Source organism: Coffea arabica, chromosome 7c (assembly GCF_036785885.1).
Source record: "Coffea arabica cultivar ET-39 chromosome 7c, Coffea Arabica ET-39 HiFi, whole genome shotgun sequence".
Classification (NCBI taxonomy): domain Eukaryota; kingdom Viridiplantae; phylum Streptophyta; class Magnoliopsida; order Gentianales; family Rubiaceae; genus Coffea; species Coffea arabica.
In genome coordinates this window covers 3,546,556-3,559,876 of record NC_092322.1, presented here as the reverse complement: position 1 = coordinate 3,559,876, position 13,321 = coordinate 3,546,556, and the positions used below count along the sequence as shown (strand labels likewise).

General features: G+C 37.0%; 2 protein-coding genes and 1 long non-coding RNA gene across 3 annotated transcripts; 1 reads left to right on the top strand and 2 right to left on the bottom strand.

The window, feature by feature from the left end:
* The first annotated feature begins 3,916 nt into the window (after positions 1-3,916).
* LOC113701415 (salicylic acid-binding protein 2) lies at positions 3,917-5,457 on the top strand. Its single transcript, XM_027222052.2, has 3 exons — positions 3,917-4,447; positions 4,615-4,755; positions 4,881-5,457. The coding sequence occupies exons 1-3, from the start codon at positions 4,067-4,069 to the stop codon at positions 5,163-5,165; spliced, it is 807 nt and encodes a 268-aa protein (XP_027077853.1). The 5' UTR covers positions 3,917-4,066; the 3' UTR covers positions 5,166-5,457.
* Positions 5,458-9,146: 3,689 nt separating this feature from the next.
* Positions 9,147-9,939, bottom strand: LOC140010390 (uncharacterized). Its single transcript, XR_011817667.1, has 2 exons — positions 9,561-9,939; positions 9,147-9,417 (listed from the first exon to the last, which is right to left on the bottom strand). It is a non-coding gene; the product is annotated as an uncharacterized lncRNA (long non-coding RNA).
* Positions 9,940-11,303: 1,364 nt separating this feature from the next.
* Positions 11,304-12,885, bottom strand: LOC113701449 (methyl jasmonate esterase 1-like). The gene is made up of 3 exons (XM_027222110.2): positions 12,249-12,885; positions 12,003-12,134; positions 11,304-11,701 (listed from the first exon to the last, which is right to left on the bottom strand). Exons 1-3 carry the CDS (start codon positions 12,615-12,617, stop codon positions 11,417-11,419), a joined length of 786 nt encoding a protein of 261 aa, XP_027077911.1. The 5' UTR covers positions 12,618-12,885; the 3' UTR covers positions 11,304-11,416.
* Positions 12,886-13,321: the final 436 nt, after the last annotated feature.

The window sequence follows — 13,321 nt, the reverse complement described above, 5'->3', positions numbered from 1 at the left end:
AAGAGATTGGTAAGAAGAAGAAAAAAGAAGACAAAAAAGGAAAGTCACAAAGTTGAAGGTCAAAATAAAAGAATTAGAAAAAGAAATTCACAGCAAGAAGTGGGTGAACAAGCGTCTAGTGAGATTGCTTTTGTTAAGATGGATGCTTACAACTGTAATCATGGTTAGTTGGCGCAAAGAAAATGAAAACCTGTGGTTTTTAGGCAAATAGAAAGACTAGTTTGAAGATGAATCAAGTGGAATCATGTCATAAATTTTCTACTCTGTAATGATTGTATTCGTAGAAAGATATTGAAATCTGAGTTTTTATTTGTTGAATGAAAAAATTAGGCATGTTTTGTTAAAAAAAAATCTGCTTATATTTGCAATACTTTGTTGTTTGATTGAGAGTGTTGTAGTTTATTTCGTATGCATTCATTGTTAAAGTACAATTCCATTAACTGAATATACTAACTAGACAAAGACATGAAAATGTGCAAATATGGGGTAGGCAAACATAAAAATCATTATATTCTGTTGACTCTGAATACACAATACTGTTGTCAATGATTTACAAAATTATAACCAGAATACAAAACACAATCACCACTAACAAACAGTTGATTGGAATTCATTCACTAACATCCAATAAGACTGGAGATTGTAAGACAAAGGACAGTTGGTAAAAAAAAGTGTCGTGATCAACACAAAACAAATTTTAGGCATTCTTGGCTGCTGCCCCTCTTTCATTAGCTATTCCCTGTCCCATTTCTTTTCTGGTTTGTCTTCTTTTTCCTCTACCTCTTTCACTCTAGTTTTCTCTCCAAGAACCAACTATAAACGGTGGCTTCTTATCTAAATGTGTATAGTTAGCATTTATGACTCCCTTTTTGCATCAATGACTGGCTTTGTAGTTGAAGTTTCCCGCTATGGGTTGTTGAACATGTCTACTCACTTTGGTGTGGAGTAGATATTTGTTGCTATTGTTGTAGTTGTTGAATATCTCACTATAGTTGCTGGTGTCTAGTTTCATGAACATGGATTTGATGTGGCTGCTGATGCACAACTTCATGAACCTACTATTCTGCTATTGGTGTGTCCTTGCTGACTGTTTTACCTGCACAGGTTTGTGAACTATATTAGTTGCTAATCAGGAAAAAGTAAAAGTCAACTTGTTTGGTTGTACTTACTGTTGCCTTCTCCTTTTTGCACTTAGTTGCTGCCTCACAAGTTCAGTTGAAGTTTCTTGCTGCCTATGTTCATTGGTTGGCTACTTGCATGTTGCTACAGTGAATGATAATCCTTCTTCTTAGTCTTCTATCATAATTTTTGTTTTCAGTTGTGTTCTTTCTCCTTTTCAGTTGTGTTCTTTCTCCTAACCTATCTAAAACTATCAGGTTGAGCTACTGATATTAAGGGCTCCAATTCAAACATTGTTGATAGGGACCGATGATCCTCACCATTAATTAATTGTAACACATTTTGATAATGTTTAAGAAATAGCCCCCAACGATAACAAACATTCAAGTACTCCCGTAGGTCTTCATTCATCAAAAGAATGGTAGTAATGGTGTGACAACAGGGAATACCACTAACCCCCCAAAACTTACAAGTGCAATTCATTTCTCCATATCTACAGCAAATCGGGCCTCTCTTGGTCTTTTCATCTGGTAGCCATGTAATGCATTCCAAATGGGCATCTACTAACTTGCAATTTTGACCTTATTTTTAATAATTTCATTGATTAAAGGTCTAGTTGGGCTCTTATATCTTTTCATTGCTAATTTTCTCTTCTAGGTCCTATCCATAATATACTCCCTGACCATTTTCATCATTGTTATAATAGGTTGGTTTCTAATCTCAAGAATATGTGTATTAAAAAACTCGCACAAGTTGTTGACCAACATGTCACTCTTTGTGTGAGTTGGAAAGAAGGTCTTGCACTAATGCCAAGGAGTTTGAGCATTCTCTCATTATCAAAATCCTTGAGTTCAATCGTTGCTTTACTGAAAAGTTCTTCTATTGTACAATTGACAATGTTTCATAGCCCATTCTTAAGTGGCAATCCTGGATGGTTCTTCTTAAAGTTTCGTACATGTGTTAAACACAATACCTATGCTCACAATTTGAAAGAACTTCAGTTAATACTCTATCTAGCCCCTATAAAGGAGAATGAAATATCAATGGTTGTTACTATATATATGTATATACACACACAGGCATATATCAGTTCAAATATATATGTATACACTTTTTGTTGGTCAGAAATAATGGCATAATGCAATTAATTTTCAATTTTCAAGTCATGCTGAGGTATTTCAAGAACCATGCTCACTGCTCTATGGCTTTCCTCTCTACAACTGCCCAAGCAATAAGTCACCACCCATTATTAGAGTCAGCAACAATGGCAATTAATAACTGCCCTTTATAAGCCCCCTTCAGATGGCATCCATCCAATCTTATTATTGGCCTACAACGATTAGGTCAAAGTCATTTTTACTCCATTTTATTGAGTGGAACACAATTCATCGCGACAAAAGTGTCTTTCATAATTCGACGTACGTCTTACCTGGTCGTAGTTTTCGTTGTTGTTAATTGCTGAACTTAACAAAAAAATCCAATATTTTGCATTTTGAATAGATTGAAGGCCAAAAGTTCCCTTTTAATTGTTAGGAGTGCCAAAAGTTCATCCGACTAATAATTTGAGGGCCACTAAAAATTTTTCCCCCTAAATATAAATACCAGAAGCGCAATAGAGGATCCAAACCCAACAAGATAGCAGGGCAATTAAAAAAAAAAAGGAAAAACTGCAATGGCCTTCCATCAATGTTAGCCCAAATCCAAAGTTCACTTGTCATGGGCTAGGTTGTAAGGAGGAATCGGTTTTATTACACAGTCCCTAGGGCTGAAAAAGAAAAGATTGGTTTATACAGACTTAATGATAGATCAGACTAGCGAGAAAAGATGTTGCGATTCGTCCGTCTTAAAAAAAAGGGGCAAAATGAAAACTATCTTTGCACTTGATGATTAGACAGGAAGTTTAGGTTGATTTCACCTCCTTTGCAGAGTTCAATTACGGCAAGCAAAAATGGAGCTACAAAGAGGTAGGTACCTGCTGAAAATGAAAAAGTTAATAATGCCCAAACAAGCAAACAAAGGTTTGTGCATGCATAAGTTGACTGGAACATGAGATAGTAGATAAAGAGACGGAAAGCAAAATCAACTCTGAAGACCGAAGGAAGGAGATCCGTTGGTTCCTTTTGAAAATTGAAAGGCTACATGATTTCCGACCGGGCAGACATGCCAGATGTGGGTTACGTTAATTTGCAAGAGGTGAACTGGGGAACGGTCAACCACTGGGCCAATATCAGGGAGGGCTCAAGTCCTCTTTTGAATTGTAGATGAGAGTTTAAATTTTATTTGCAGTGAAAAAAATTTAAAGATTTTATCTGAACATTACTTTGATTTAGTTAGATCTGATATATTCACTGACTCTTTTATCACAACCTTCTTAAGAACACATTCCCCTCTTTGATTTAGTTAGATCTGATATATTCACTGACTCTTTTATCACAGTCTCCTTAAGCATCCCTTCCCCTCAAATTAGGGCAGAGTAGATTATATAGATGTACGAATAAAACGGGGAACTGTCAAATGATGAGGTTTTAGTACTACTTTTCAGATGCGTGCACGAGTGCCTGGGACTTTGCAGGAGGGGACAATGAGATTAGACATTAGCCGCCTCCTTTTCTTATTGTAGTTCGCTTTGTCTTGTTTTGCAAGACACGCGTTTTTTTAAATCGCACGAGTCAACGAAGCCTCGAGCGACCATCAATCTTCCATTTTTTTTCTTAAAAAAATTTTGACAAATACGAAATATTTATTAAAAACAATAGCTTATCAACTGAAACAGTGTGAGCAAAATTCAAGTACTTAATTAAAATGGGTTTTTCTTTTCTAAAAGAAACCCATATCTATTGATCTCTATTTTGATGGTACTTGCTAGCATCTAGGCGGACCTATAAGTTTCTCAACCTCCTCTCTCAGACAACCAAAACAAAATAGTCCTAGCACTAGTAGCAAAGCGATGGAATTTGATAAGAAGCAGCAATTGCAAAAGCACTTTGTGCTAGTGCACGGTGCCTGCCATGGAGCTTGGTCCTGGTACAAGCTCAAACCACTTCTCGAGTCCGCAGGCCATCGGGTCACCGCACTTGACCTCTCGGCCTCTGGCATTAACACCAAAAACCTACAAGACCTTCGTACATTTCACGACTATACCCTACCATTGTTGGAGCTCATGGCTTCCCTTCCTCAGCACCAAAGAGTCATTCTGGTTGGCCACAGCCTCGGTGGTCTGAACATAGCTTTGGCTGCAGACAAGTACCCGGAGAAGGTCTTAGCTGCCGTTTTCTTGGCTGCTTTCATGCCAGATTCTGTACATGCGCCATCGTATCCTCTGGATAAGGTAACTTTAACTGCTACCATATCATATTACTACTATTTAGGCCATTAAAACTCATAATAATTAGTTACATGCAAAGAACAACATTACTTGATAACCCGTATTTCTTCTTGCTCTTCATCCTTTTAATCAAATTAATTTTAATTTGATGGATATTACGTTCTTAAAAGTATGTGGAGCGGACCTCAGCAGAAGCATGGTTGGACACAGAATTTAAACCCTATGGTAGCCCAGAGGAACCAACTGGAACTTCATTCTTTTTCGGGCCACAGTTCTTGGCTACCAAACTTTACCAACTCTCCTCCACAGAGGTATGCTGCGAAAAATATCCGAGTCTTTCCTGCCTCTACTCTAACTCTAAGGGGATATTCATCATTCAATTTAACCCCGAATGTGCGATCTTGCTTTATAAGAGTGATAATTTTTGTTGTTTTAGGATTTGGAGTTGGCTAAACTGTTAGCCAGACCAAGCTCGTTTTTTCTTCCAGATTTGTCAAATGCTAAGCCTTTTTCCAAGGAGGGTTATGGATCAGTTGAGCGAGCTTATATCATATGCGCTGAGGATAAAGGAATACCGCAAGATTTTCAACGTTGGCTAATCGAAAACAATGGGGTGTCGACGGTAGAGGAGATAAGTGATGCAGACCACATGGCGATGCTTTCCAAGCCCCAGAAACTTTGTCAAGTGCTGCAGCAGATCGCAGATCAGCACGCAAGCTAGTTCTAATAACCTGCCCGGATTGGATGTTGGAAACAACTTCTCGTACTGTTTCTGCTTTATAGATAAAAAAAACTTGATCGCATGCGACAAGTTTGCAACAGCACTCGAGTCTGGTCTTATCCAACGTCGTATAGATGGTGCTCTGGGAAGAGGGGGCAAGAACTGTTGTAGGAATGGAATCGACCGTTATTGAAATTTCAATAATTGTAAAATTATTGACCGTTATTCAAAAATCGACCGTCAAGATTTGATCGAAAATAATTGTAAAATTTAGATTTCATCTTGTACTTTATATTTCACACATTATTAGATGTAGGATTCATAAAATTTTATTTTATAATTATACATTATTAAAAATAAATTATATTGTATACAAACAAATTTATATCATATGCAAAATCGTCCCAAATAATTTTCCTGACAACCATTCGACCCCTTATCGGTGCTTTGGTAACATGGGGTGGGACTGTACTGCGCTGGGGGTTGGGTTTCGATGCCTTCGAACTAAGAATTTCGTAGCAGCCAGCCAAAAAGCGCATATGATTGCCGACATCTTCCTGCAAAAATGTAATTTTCTCAATGTCGGCAGTGGTCCGGTTTTCGACCTGACTGGAATTTGCAATTGTACAAAGTACGAAGGTAAATTCGTGGAATTTTACCCTTATTTTATTATTTTCAATGAACACAGTACCCTTGCTTGCTTAATTAATATTACAACCAACTTTAAAATGCAATTCTTAATAACTATTACAAATTTATTGCAACTTTTATTTTTCATAAATAATAAGTAAATTTAAATGGTGAAACATGCACGAATATTTTTACCTATGACCTCTGACTTTTCGCAATTCAAGCTTAGTTGATGCACAATTGTACTAGGTGGGTATTTGGTAAATGGGTACCAGGAGTTAGCATTAGATATATATATATATACTAGGGGGGGAGTGCCCGCGCATCGCGCGGGTGTTTGGTGCCTGTGGAAAAGAAGGTTGCTTTGTGAAACAAACAATAATATATTGTGAGAAGAAATAAACATCAAATAATGAGCAGCAGTTACTGTTGCAAACCAGAAATAGTCCATAAAGTAGGAGAAGTTGAACAGTAGTAATAGTCCATAAAGGAAAGATGGGAGTGAAGAAAGAGAGTTGTTGCTGTAGGTCTGGCTCCATGGAGTCCCTTATTTAGTCATATCAATAGTAGTAGACAGCCTTTAAACGAAACTGTGATGGTGTCCTTAATAGCAAGCTTATTAGATTGCTGCCTTTATTATAGTTATGGTGTCCGTAATGGGCAGCCTTAAGTACTCAGTTGCGTTGCTTCTTGGCGGTGCCGTCCTTTTGTTGTGCAGGTGCTGCATCACTGGTTCCTTCTCTGGACTTTGTAGAAGATGATAATTGGATTGGTCCTTAAACTTGTGTAAGTTATTTTCCTTTAATGGAAAATTTTCCTTTAACTATCAATCCCTCAATAGGCAATGGAGTATTTACGAAGATATAGTTCATCCACAGTCATGTGTGACTTGATTCCAATCTGGATACATATGACACTTTTAAAAAAGACTCAACCAAAAAAAATTGAAGATCCTCTTTAAGGGTATTATGCAGGCACCTTAATAAAGGAATATTTCATGGATTTTTTGATAAAAAAAAAATCCTTCCGTTAAATAGAGGGAAAATAGCTGGATTTAAAGTATGATCAAGGAATCAAACTGACTTTAAACAAAATTTTCATTCTTATTCAATAAAACAGAAGCAAATCCTCATTTCACTCAACTTGCGTAAGGTTTGTTCTTAACAGCAATTAGATTGGTAGTCTAAGTACCATATTTAGGTGCAACTCAACATATTATAATTAAACAAATTCCTTTCTATTCTTATGAAACCCATAAGTATGAAAGTATTGATTAATCAACATACAACTAAAATTAAAATGTTTTTCTCTTACATAAAACAATATAATTAACATATTTGTTATCAAAATTGAATTGTCAAAAACAAAAATCTTATAGCACTAACTCGTATGAGTAGAATTAAGTTGAATGAAAATTTAGTATACTTATTTTCTAGTCAAACTTTGCTTTACGATTTAAGTCATGATTGCTTTAGGTATTTAGGTAATTGAACAATTTAAACTATACTCTCCGGATTATTAATAAATGCTTACTGCCCAATTTTTCTATTTTTCATAAGTTTTGTCCTTATGTATATGTTGTCTTTTTAGCAAATACAAACAGAAATCAAAAGTAATAGAAAAAAAATGAAAGAAAATAAAAAAAGAGCTATTAGCCTTTCCAATTAAATGCTTAATTTTCCCCTTTCTCAGCATAACTATTTCTTTAAGATTCTTTATCTGAGGTCACTTCCAATATTTAAGAAATACAAACAGAAATCAAAAGAAATAGGGAAAAAATCAAAGAAAATAAAAGAGCTATTAGCCTTTCCAATTAAATGCTTAATTTTCCCCTTTCTTAGCATAACTATTTCTTTAAGATTCCTTATCTGAGGTCACTTCCAATATTTAATTCGTAACTGTGGTTAGTTTTGCAGGGAACCATGGTTATTTTTTTAAAATATCATCAATCATTTTCCATACTATTTTCAAGTTTCTAAAATTTTATATTAAAAAAAATACCATTATCATACACTCATCATTTAAAGATTGATGCTGAGAAAATGAGTATAAACCCAAGTATTAAAAAAATTCCTATTGAAAGATTGATGCTGTAGTTTGTACACACAATGGTGATCACCTCTTCTGTTCCTTGAATAAGGATCTTGACGCTGACTTTTTCTATTAATAACAGTTACTATTTTTGCACAAAAATCTATGCATAATTTGTTGTCCTTTTAAGCAGAGGAAAAGAGAGACGTATAACATTATGGAGGGTTAGTATGAGTTTAAACATTCCGGGAGTGGATTTCTGAGTTCCAGAAATGAACTTAACAGACCTTTTAGATCAACTTAAATTACTTTGTCACTTCTTACTCCTTATCTTGATATCTTTGAAATGCAAGGATTAATTTATGGTCTAGAAATTCCATATATTATTAACTTTCGGTATAAATTAACTGTAATTTTGATCCTCTGATCTGTTATTTCAGGGCATCCATGCATGCATGGTTGACAGGGGAAGGAGGTGGTGAAATCAGACCCGTGGCTGTTGGAGAAGCTAGACCAGTGGTTGTTATAAGCTGAAACTTCTATATCCCCTGCCCTATGTATAATCTCAAACTGTACAGGCACCTCGTTGGCTAAATTCCTAGCTACCTGTCTACTTATTAGGTCTGCTTTCTTCTATAAATTTTCTAGAAAGCATAGGCTTTATTAGTTTGGAGCTCGAGTTAAAGAGCCGAAGCCTAGATGAGACTTAATAAATCTTTGATCTTTGCAGTGTGAATGTTGAATGATGATCAGAGCTCGTAAAGGATTATCAGAATTTGTTCACAAAAGTTCCTATTGGTTGCTGACTTAATTGTATAAACCTAGTAAAAAGGTTCATATTACTTATGCAGATGCCAAGAAAAGGCAACCTTGAGGCCAAGTAAAAGGCCTCAATTCTGCATTAACATCAGGAGAGGACGGGTGCAAGTGTGACTGCACAGCAGTGTTGGCTGAATTGGAGATTGCAAGGGTGAGATAAATATGAGGCAGGATGTAAGAAAATGCAACTTTGAGGCCAATTTAAAGGCTTCAATTCTGCATTAAGATTGGGAGAGGACTGGTGCAGGTGTAACAGCAGAGAAATTGCGGCTGAATTTGGAGATTATAAGAATAAGAGGGAAACTGAAGTAAGGATTGAGATTTCGGAGTTAATTAACAGGTTTAGCAAGCATTCTCTACATATAGACTCTGACGAACTTGCATTTCACAAATTAGTGCATGCAAGCCCCATATAGCTTCTTCTCAATATAGATTAAGTTGCCCCTTCTTCTCAATATAGATTAAGTTGCCATTAACTGCATAGCAATGTCGGGATTGGAATACAACATAACAATTTGATTCTCATACAATATAAAATAAAATAAGGAACATATTTAGCAGTAAGTAAAGTCAAAACTGCACACCCAAATCAACAATAAACGATATAATCATTGGAGCAAGAAAGCTACCCTTTTCAAAACAGCAAGGCAGTTCAACATTAGAACGGTAGCAAATTCAAGGTCGGTGGTAATACTAAAAGGTAGAGGTACGCTGAAAGCTAACCTTAGGCCAAAATCCCCACTGAGAGCTCATTCTTGCTGTTGCTCCAAACCTATAAGATCATAGCCAACCCAGTCAAATTACAGAGGGCAGCAGTTAGGCAACGCAATAAAAGTTGCTAATTGCAGGTTCTAAGAACACACTCACAAAAATAAGGGTAGAACTGGAAAATTGGGGGGAGGGGTGGAATCTAACCTCAAGCTGAACCACCAGGTATAGCTGCGGCTGAAGAGCATTCTGAGCTGCTTACTATGGAGCCACGAAGAAGTAACCCAATCCCGAAATGCGAACAGGGGGTACCTGAGCATCAACCGTCTGGGCATTAACATACCCACGGTTCGGAAATTAAATTGGAGTGTAATTAATAAGGGGAAAATAGGATGATCAATATAATTACAGCAGGATTGGAGAGCATAAGAAATGTGTAAGCCCCATTTGAACTCTCACGCCTCCCCTATCCAATCATTAGCAGCCCTAACAAGCAAGTAAGGCATTTGGGGCGTGAAACGCGGCCACAAGATAGGTAATTTCAGAGTAAAGTGCATACAGCATTAACTCATCTAGCTAACAGAAGTCGAGACTAAGCAATTGAAACCTGGAAGAGGAAACGATGCGGCAGGCCTTTGTAAAGGGACTCGGCGAGAGACTGAAACTGAACGGGGGGAAACGGACTTACGTGGGGCGCTCGTAAAGGGGATAACAGTTCGGCAGCCATTAACACTCATAACACTCATAACAATTAACACTCAATAACAGCCCGGTAAGGAGTGGAACGTTTCAGACAGCGGAGGATTTCAATGGCGCCTCTTTCCACGGCGAAGCAACGTTTACTTGTCCGTCTAGAGGAATAATTGATTGCTAACGGTATTCCAGTAATTACACCAACACACAAGCATATATGGGGTGTACAAAGTGCAAAAACAGTTGTACACTCATTATACATTCCATCAATACCCAATGGCTCATCAATGAGGACTTTAAATGTAATGAAACGGGGTTATTTTAGTAAACATATCCAAATACATGCTTTGTTAAGTTGCACCTAAAGCTTTTAAGCTAATACATAATATTTACTATTCCCAAAATAACCCCACCCTTGCGGTTGAAATTTTTGCCCTTAACTCATTCTTATATAGTATAAGGATATATATTCGCACGCTAAGAACAAATTATTCGGAAAGTCATCAAACTTTTTAAAAAGTAAAATTTTGACCTTTCAACTTTTAAGAATATAAATTTATCCACTAAACTATCAGAAATATAAATTTTGACCCATTATGTCTGTTTTTAATGTTAAGCCTACCATATCTAAAGGAAATTTAGCAGACTTACCGGTGAAAATAAATGAAAATTTACATTTTTAATAGTTTAGTGAGTAAGTACATACTCCTAAAAGTTGAGTCGTCAAAACTTTACTACTTGAAAAATTTGATGACTATTCGGATAATTTGTTCTATTTTTTCTTAACCACTATGGAAATCTTAAATGATAATGAAAGTATTGAACTTTGATTTTGATAATTCTCTATTTATAGTATGGATTTCAAATTGATTAATTTTCTTTTAATAAAATGCAACTTATTCAACTTTGAAATCCAACATGTGAAGAGAAATAGCCAAACCCCATAATCATAATAAGGTTTATAGTTGCAATTTTGGTATCCAAAAATAATAATGTTGCAATGATGATGGGGTGTAATAAAAGAAGAAGTTGACATCCATTCATTTAAAAAATAATAATAATTTCCAGTGTCTTTACACGGAAGAAGTACTGGATCCTCACTCTACTTCTAGAATCCCATGAAAAGCGACGACACTAGTTTTTTTTTTTTTTTTTTAAATTTAAAAAACAAAAGACGTCGTTGTAACCCTTTGTTTAAATCTACACATTTTTTTTAAAAAATAAAAATAAAAATCAGGAAGTAGGAATCTTCATCGATTGATAGACACACAATGCAAATTTATTTATGAGTTGGCCGACTTTGGAGATCATGCCATCTCGTCCACCGCCACATCCCCAAAAAAAAACAAAAAAGATGGTGCCAATTAGCATCAGGCGAATTTCCCAGCAATCCGTTCCAAACAAGAGCACAACTCTAATGGCCTGGATAACATGACCATATGATCCGAATCATAAATCTCCTCCACTTCTTCGACTGGATTCTTCTCAATCATCCATCTCTGCAAGTCCTCCTTTATCACGTTGTCTTTATCGCTAATAATATAAACACGACGAACAGCTCCGTAATTTTCGTCCGTGAGTGCGATGACTTCTGACAAATTTGCATCGGCAAACAGTGCTATGGGCCTGACCAAAAAGGTTGCCAGCGCCAAATCCTGTCTCGTTTGGCCCCAAAAGCCGAAAACGAAAATGGAGGCCAGAGCAGAATTAGCATTAAATATGCGCAAATTAAGAGGATAATTTAAGAAAAAAAAAAAAAAAGAACTTCTGCCCTTCATAAAATATCAAGGAGAGACAATAATATTAATATTTGTTACTGTTTTCATCCATATCAAGACTCAAGAGCGGCGGTTGGATAATTCTTTTGAAGGACGGGCTGAGTCTGAGAGGATACTGAATGAAGCAGTAGGAAAAGTTGACAAAATATCTTCTGTTAATTGACAAAACACTACTAACCTCCGGAGGGGACAGTTGATACAATTTGGTAGACAAAAACTTGGGGCCAAAGAGGAGTGAGGTAGGAGGTTTGTCTTCTCCGTTCTCAAACCCATGTTGGATGTCCATGGTAGAATCCAATCTTCTATTATACTGCATGCGAACGTAATTGCGATGTCGACTATCAATTGCAGAAAAGCAAACAAGCTGTAACCAGTTCCTGGAAGGAAGGAGTTTATTTTATTGGTGGTAAAGAGGAGTCAGTACCTCTTCAGCCATGGTGCGAATGGGGAGATGAGGAGCAGGAGTGAATGCAGTGAGGAAAACAGCAACAGCAATCTTTTGGGGGAACTTTTCAATGGCGAGAGATATGATCACTCCTCCCATGCTGTGACCGACCAGGATCACTCTATCATCTGCTGGTAAATCCGCCATGAATGCCATCAGTGGCTCAGCATAATCTGAGAAGGAATTGAGCTCTTCCAGTCGTTTGGGATTGACCCCAGAGGCTGCCATGTCAAGGGCAGTGACTTTGTAACCGTTGGATCTCAACAGCGTCACCAGCTTGTACCAGCACCATGCCCCGTGACAAGCGCCATGAATGAGCACGAAATGTGCTCTCTCTTTCTCACTCATTTTCTTGCTTTTAGCGAAATTCTATGCTTTCTTGGTGCTGATGAAAGTGATCTTTATAGCCAAGCGGGGCTCTGAGGAAAGCCCTTCACCATCTGCAAGCGACGTTCTCGTAGAATTCTTGCGATGAGAACTAAATTGCTGATGTCACAATTGTCTTCAAACTTCTCTGTAGAGCATCTTACTCTCGGTCTCAGGGATCCGATTACATCCAAACACGCAAGTCAAAAATTCTACTACTTGGACTTTGATGATTAGACGTACATGCATTGCACGCAAGGGGGCGGCCGACTCGATGCTCGATAGTCAATATACCACCGCTAAGGTTACCATCATCAACATGCATCTCCAATCACACTGTGCCAGTGCTTCACCGTCAATGTACAGAAAAGGACGAACGAAAATGCCAACAAACTAATTTTACTGGAGAAGGCCAGAACAGTAATTTGAGGCATTTTTGTTGTCATCGACTTCAGAAAAACATTTGTCGATGAGGAAACCAGAAAGAATGGGTGGCACTGATGATCCGATTTGAACTTACAAAGAAGACGGCACTTTTGTCAATGATTTTTCCGGTAATTAAAGAAAACGGAAAAGACATGAACAACACAACCCGACCTATGTTTGTCAAATATCTCTTCCAGCAAAAGAAAGTCAAGACAGTTTCTGTTTTCACTAATTTCCATCTCAATTCTAATGTAACAACG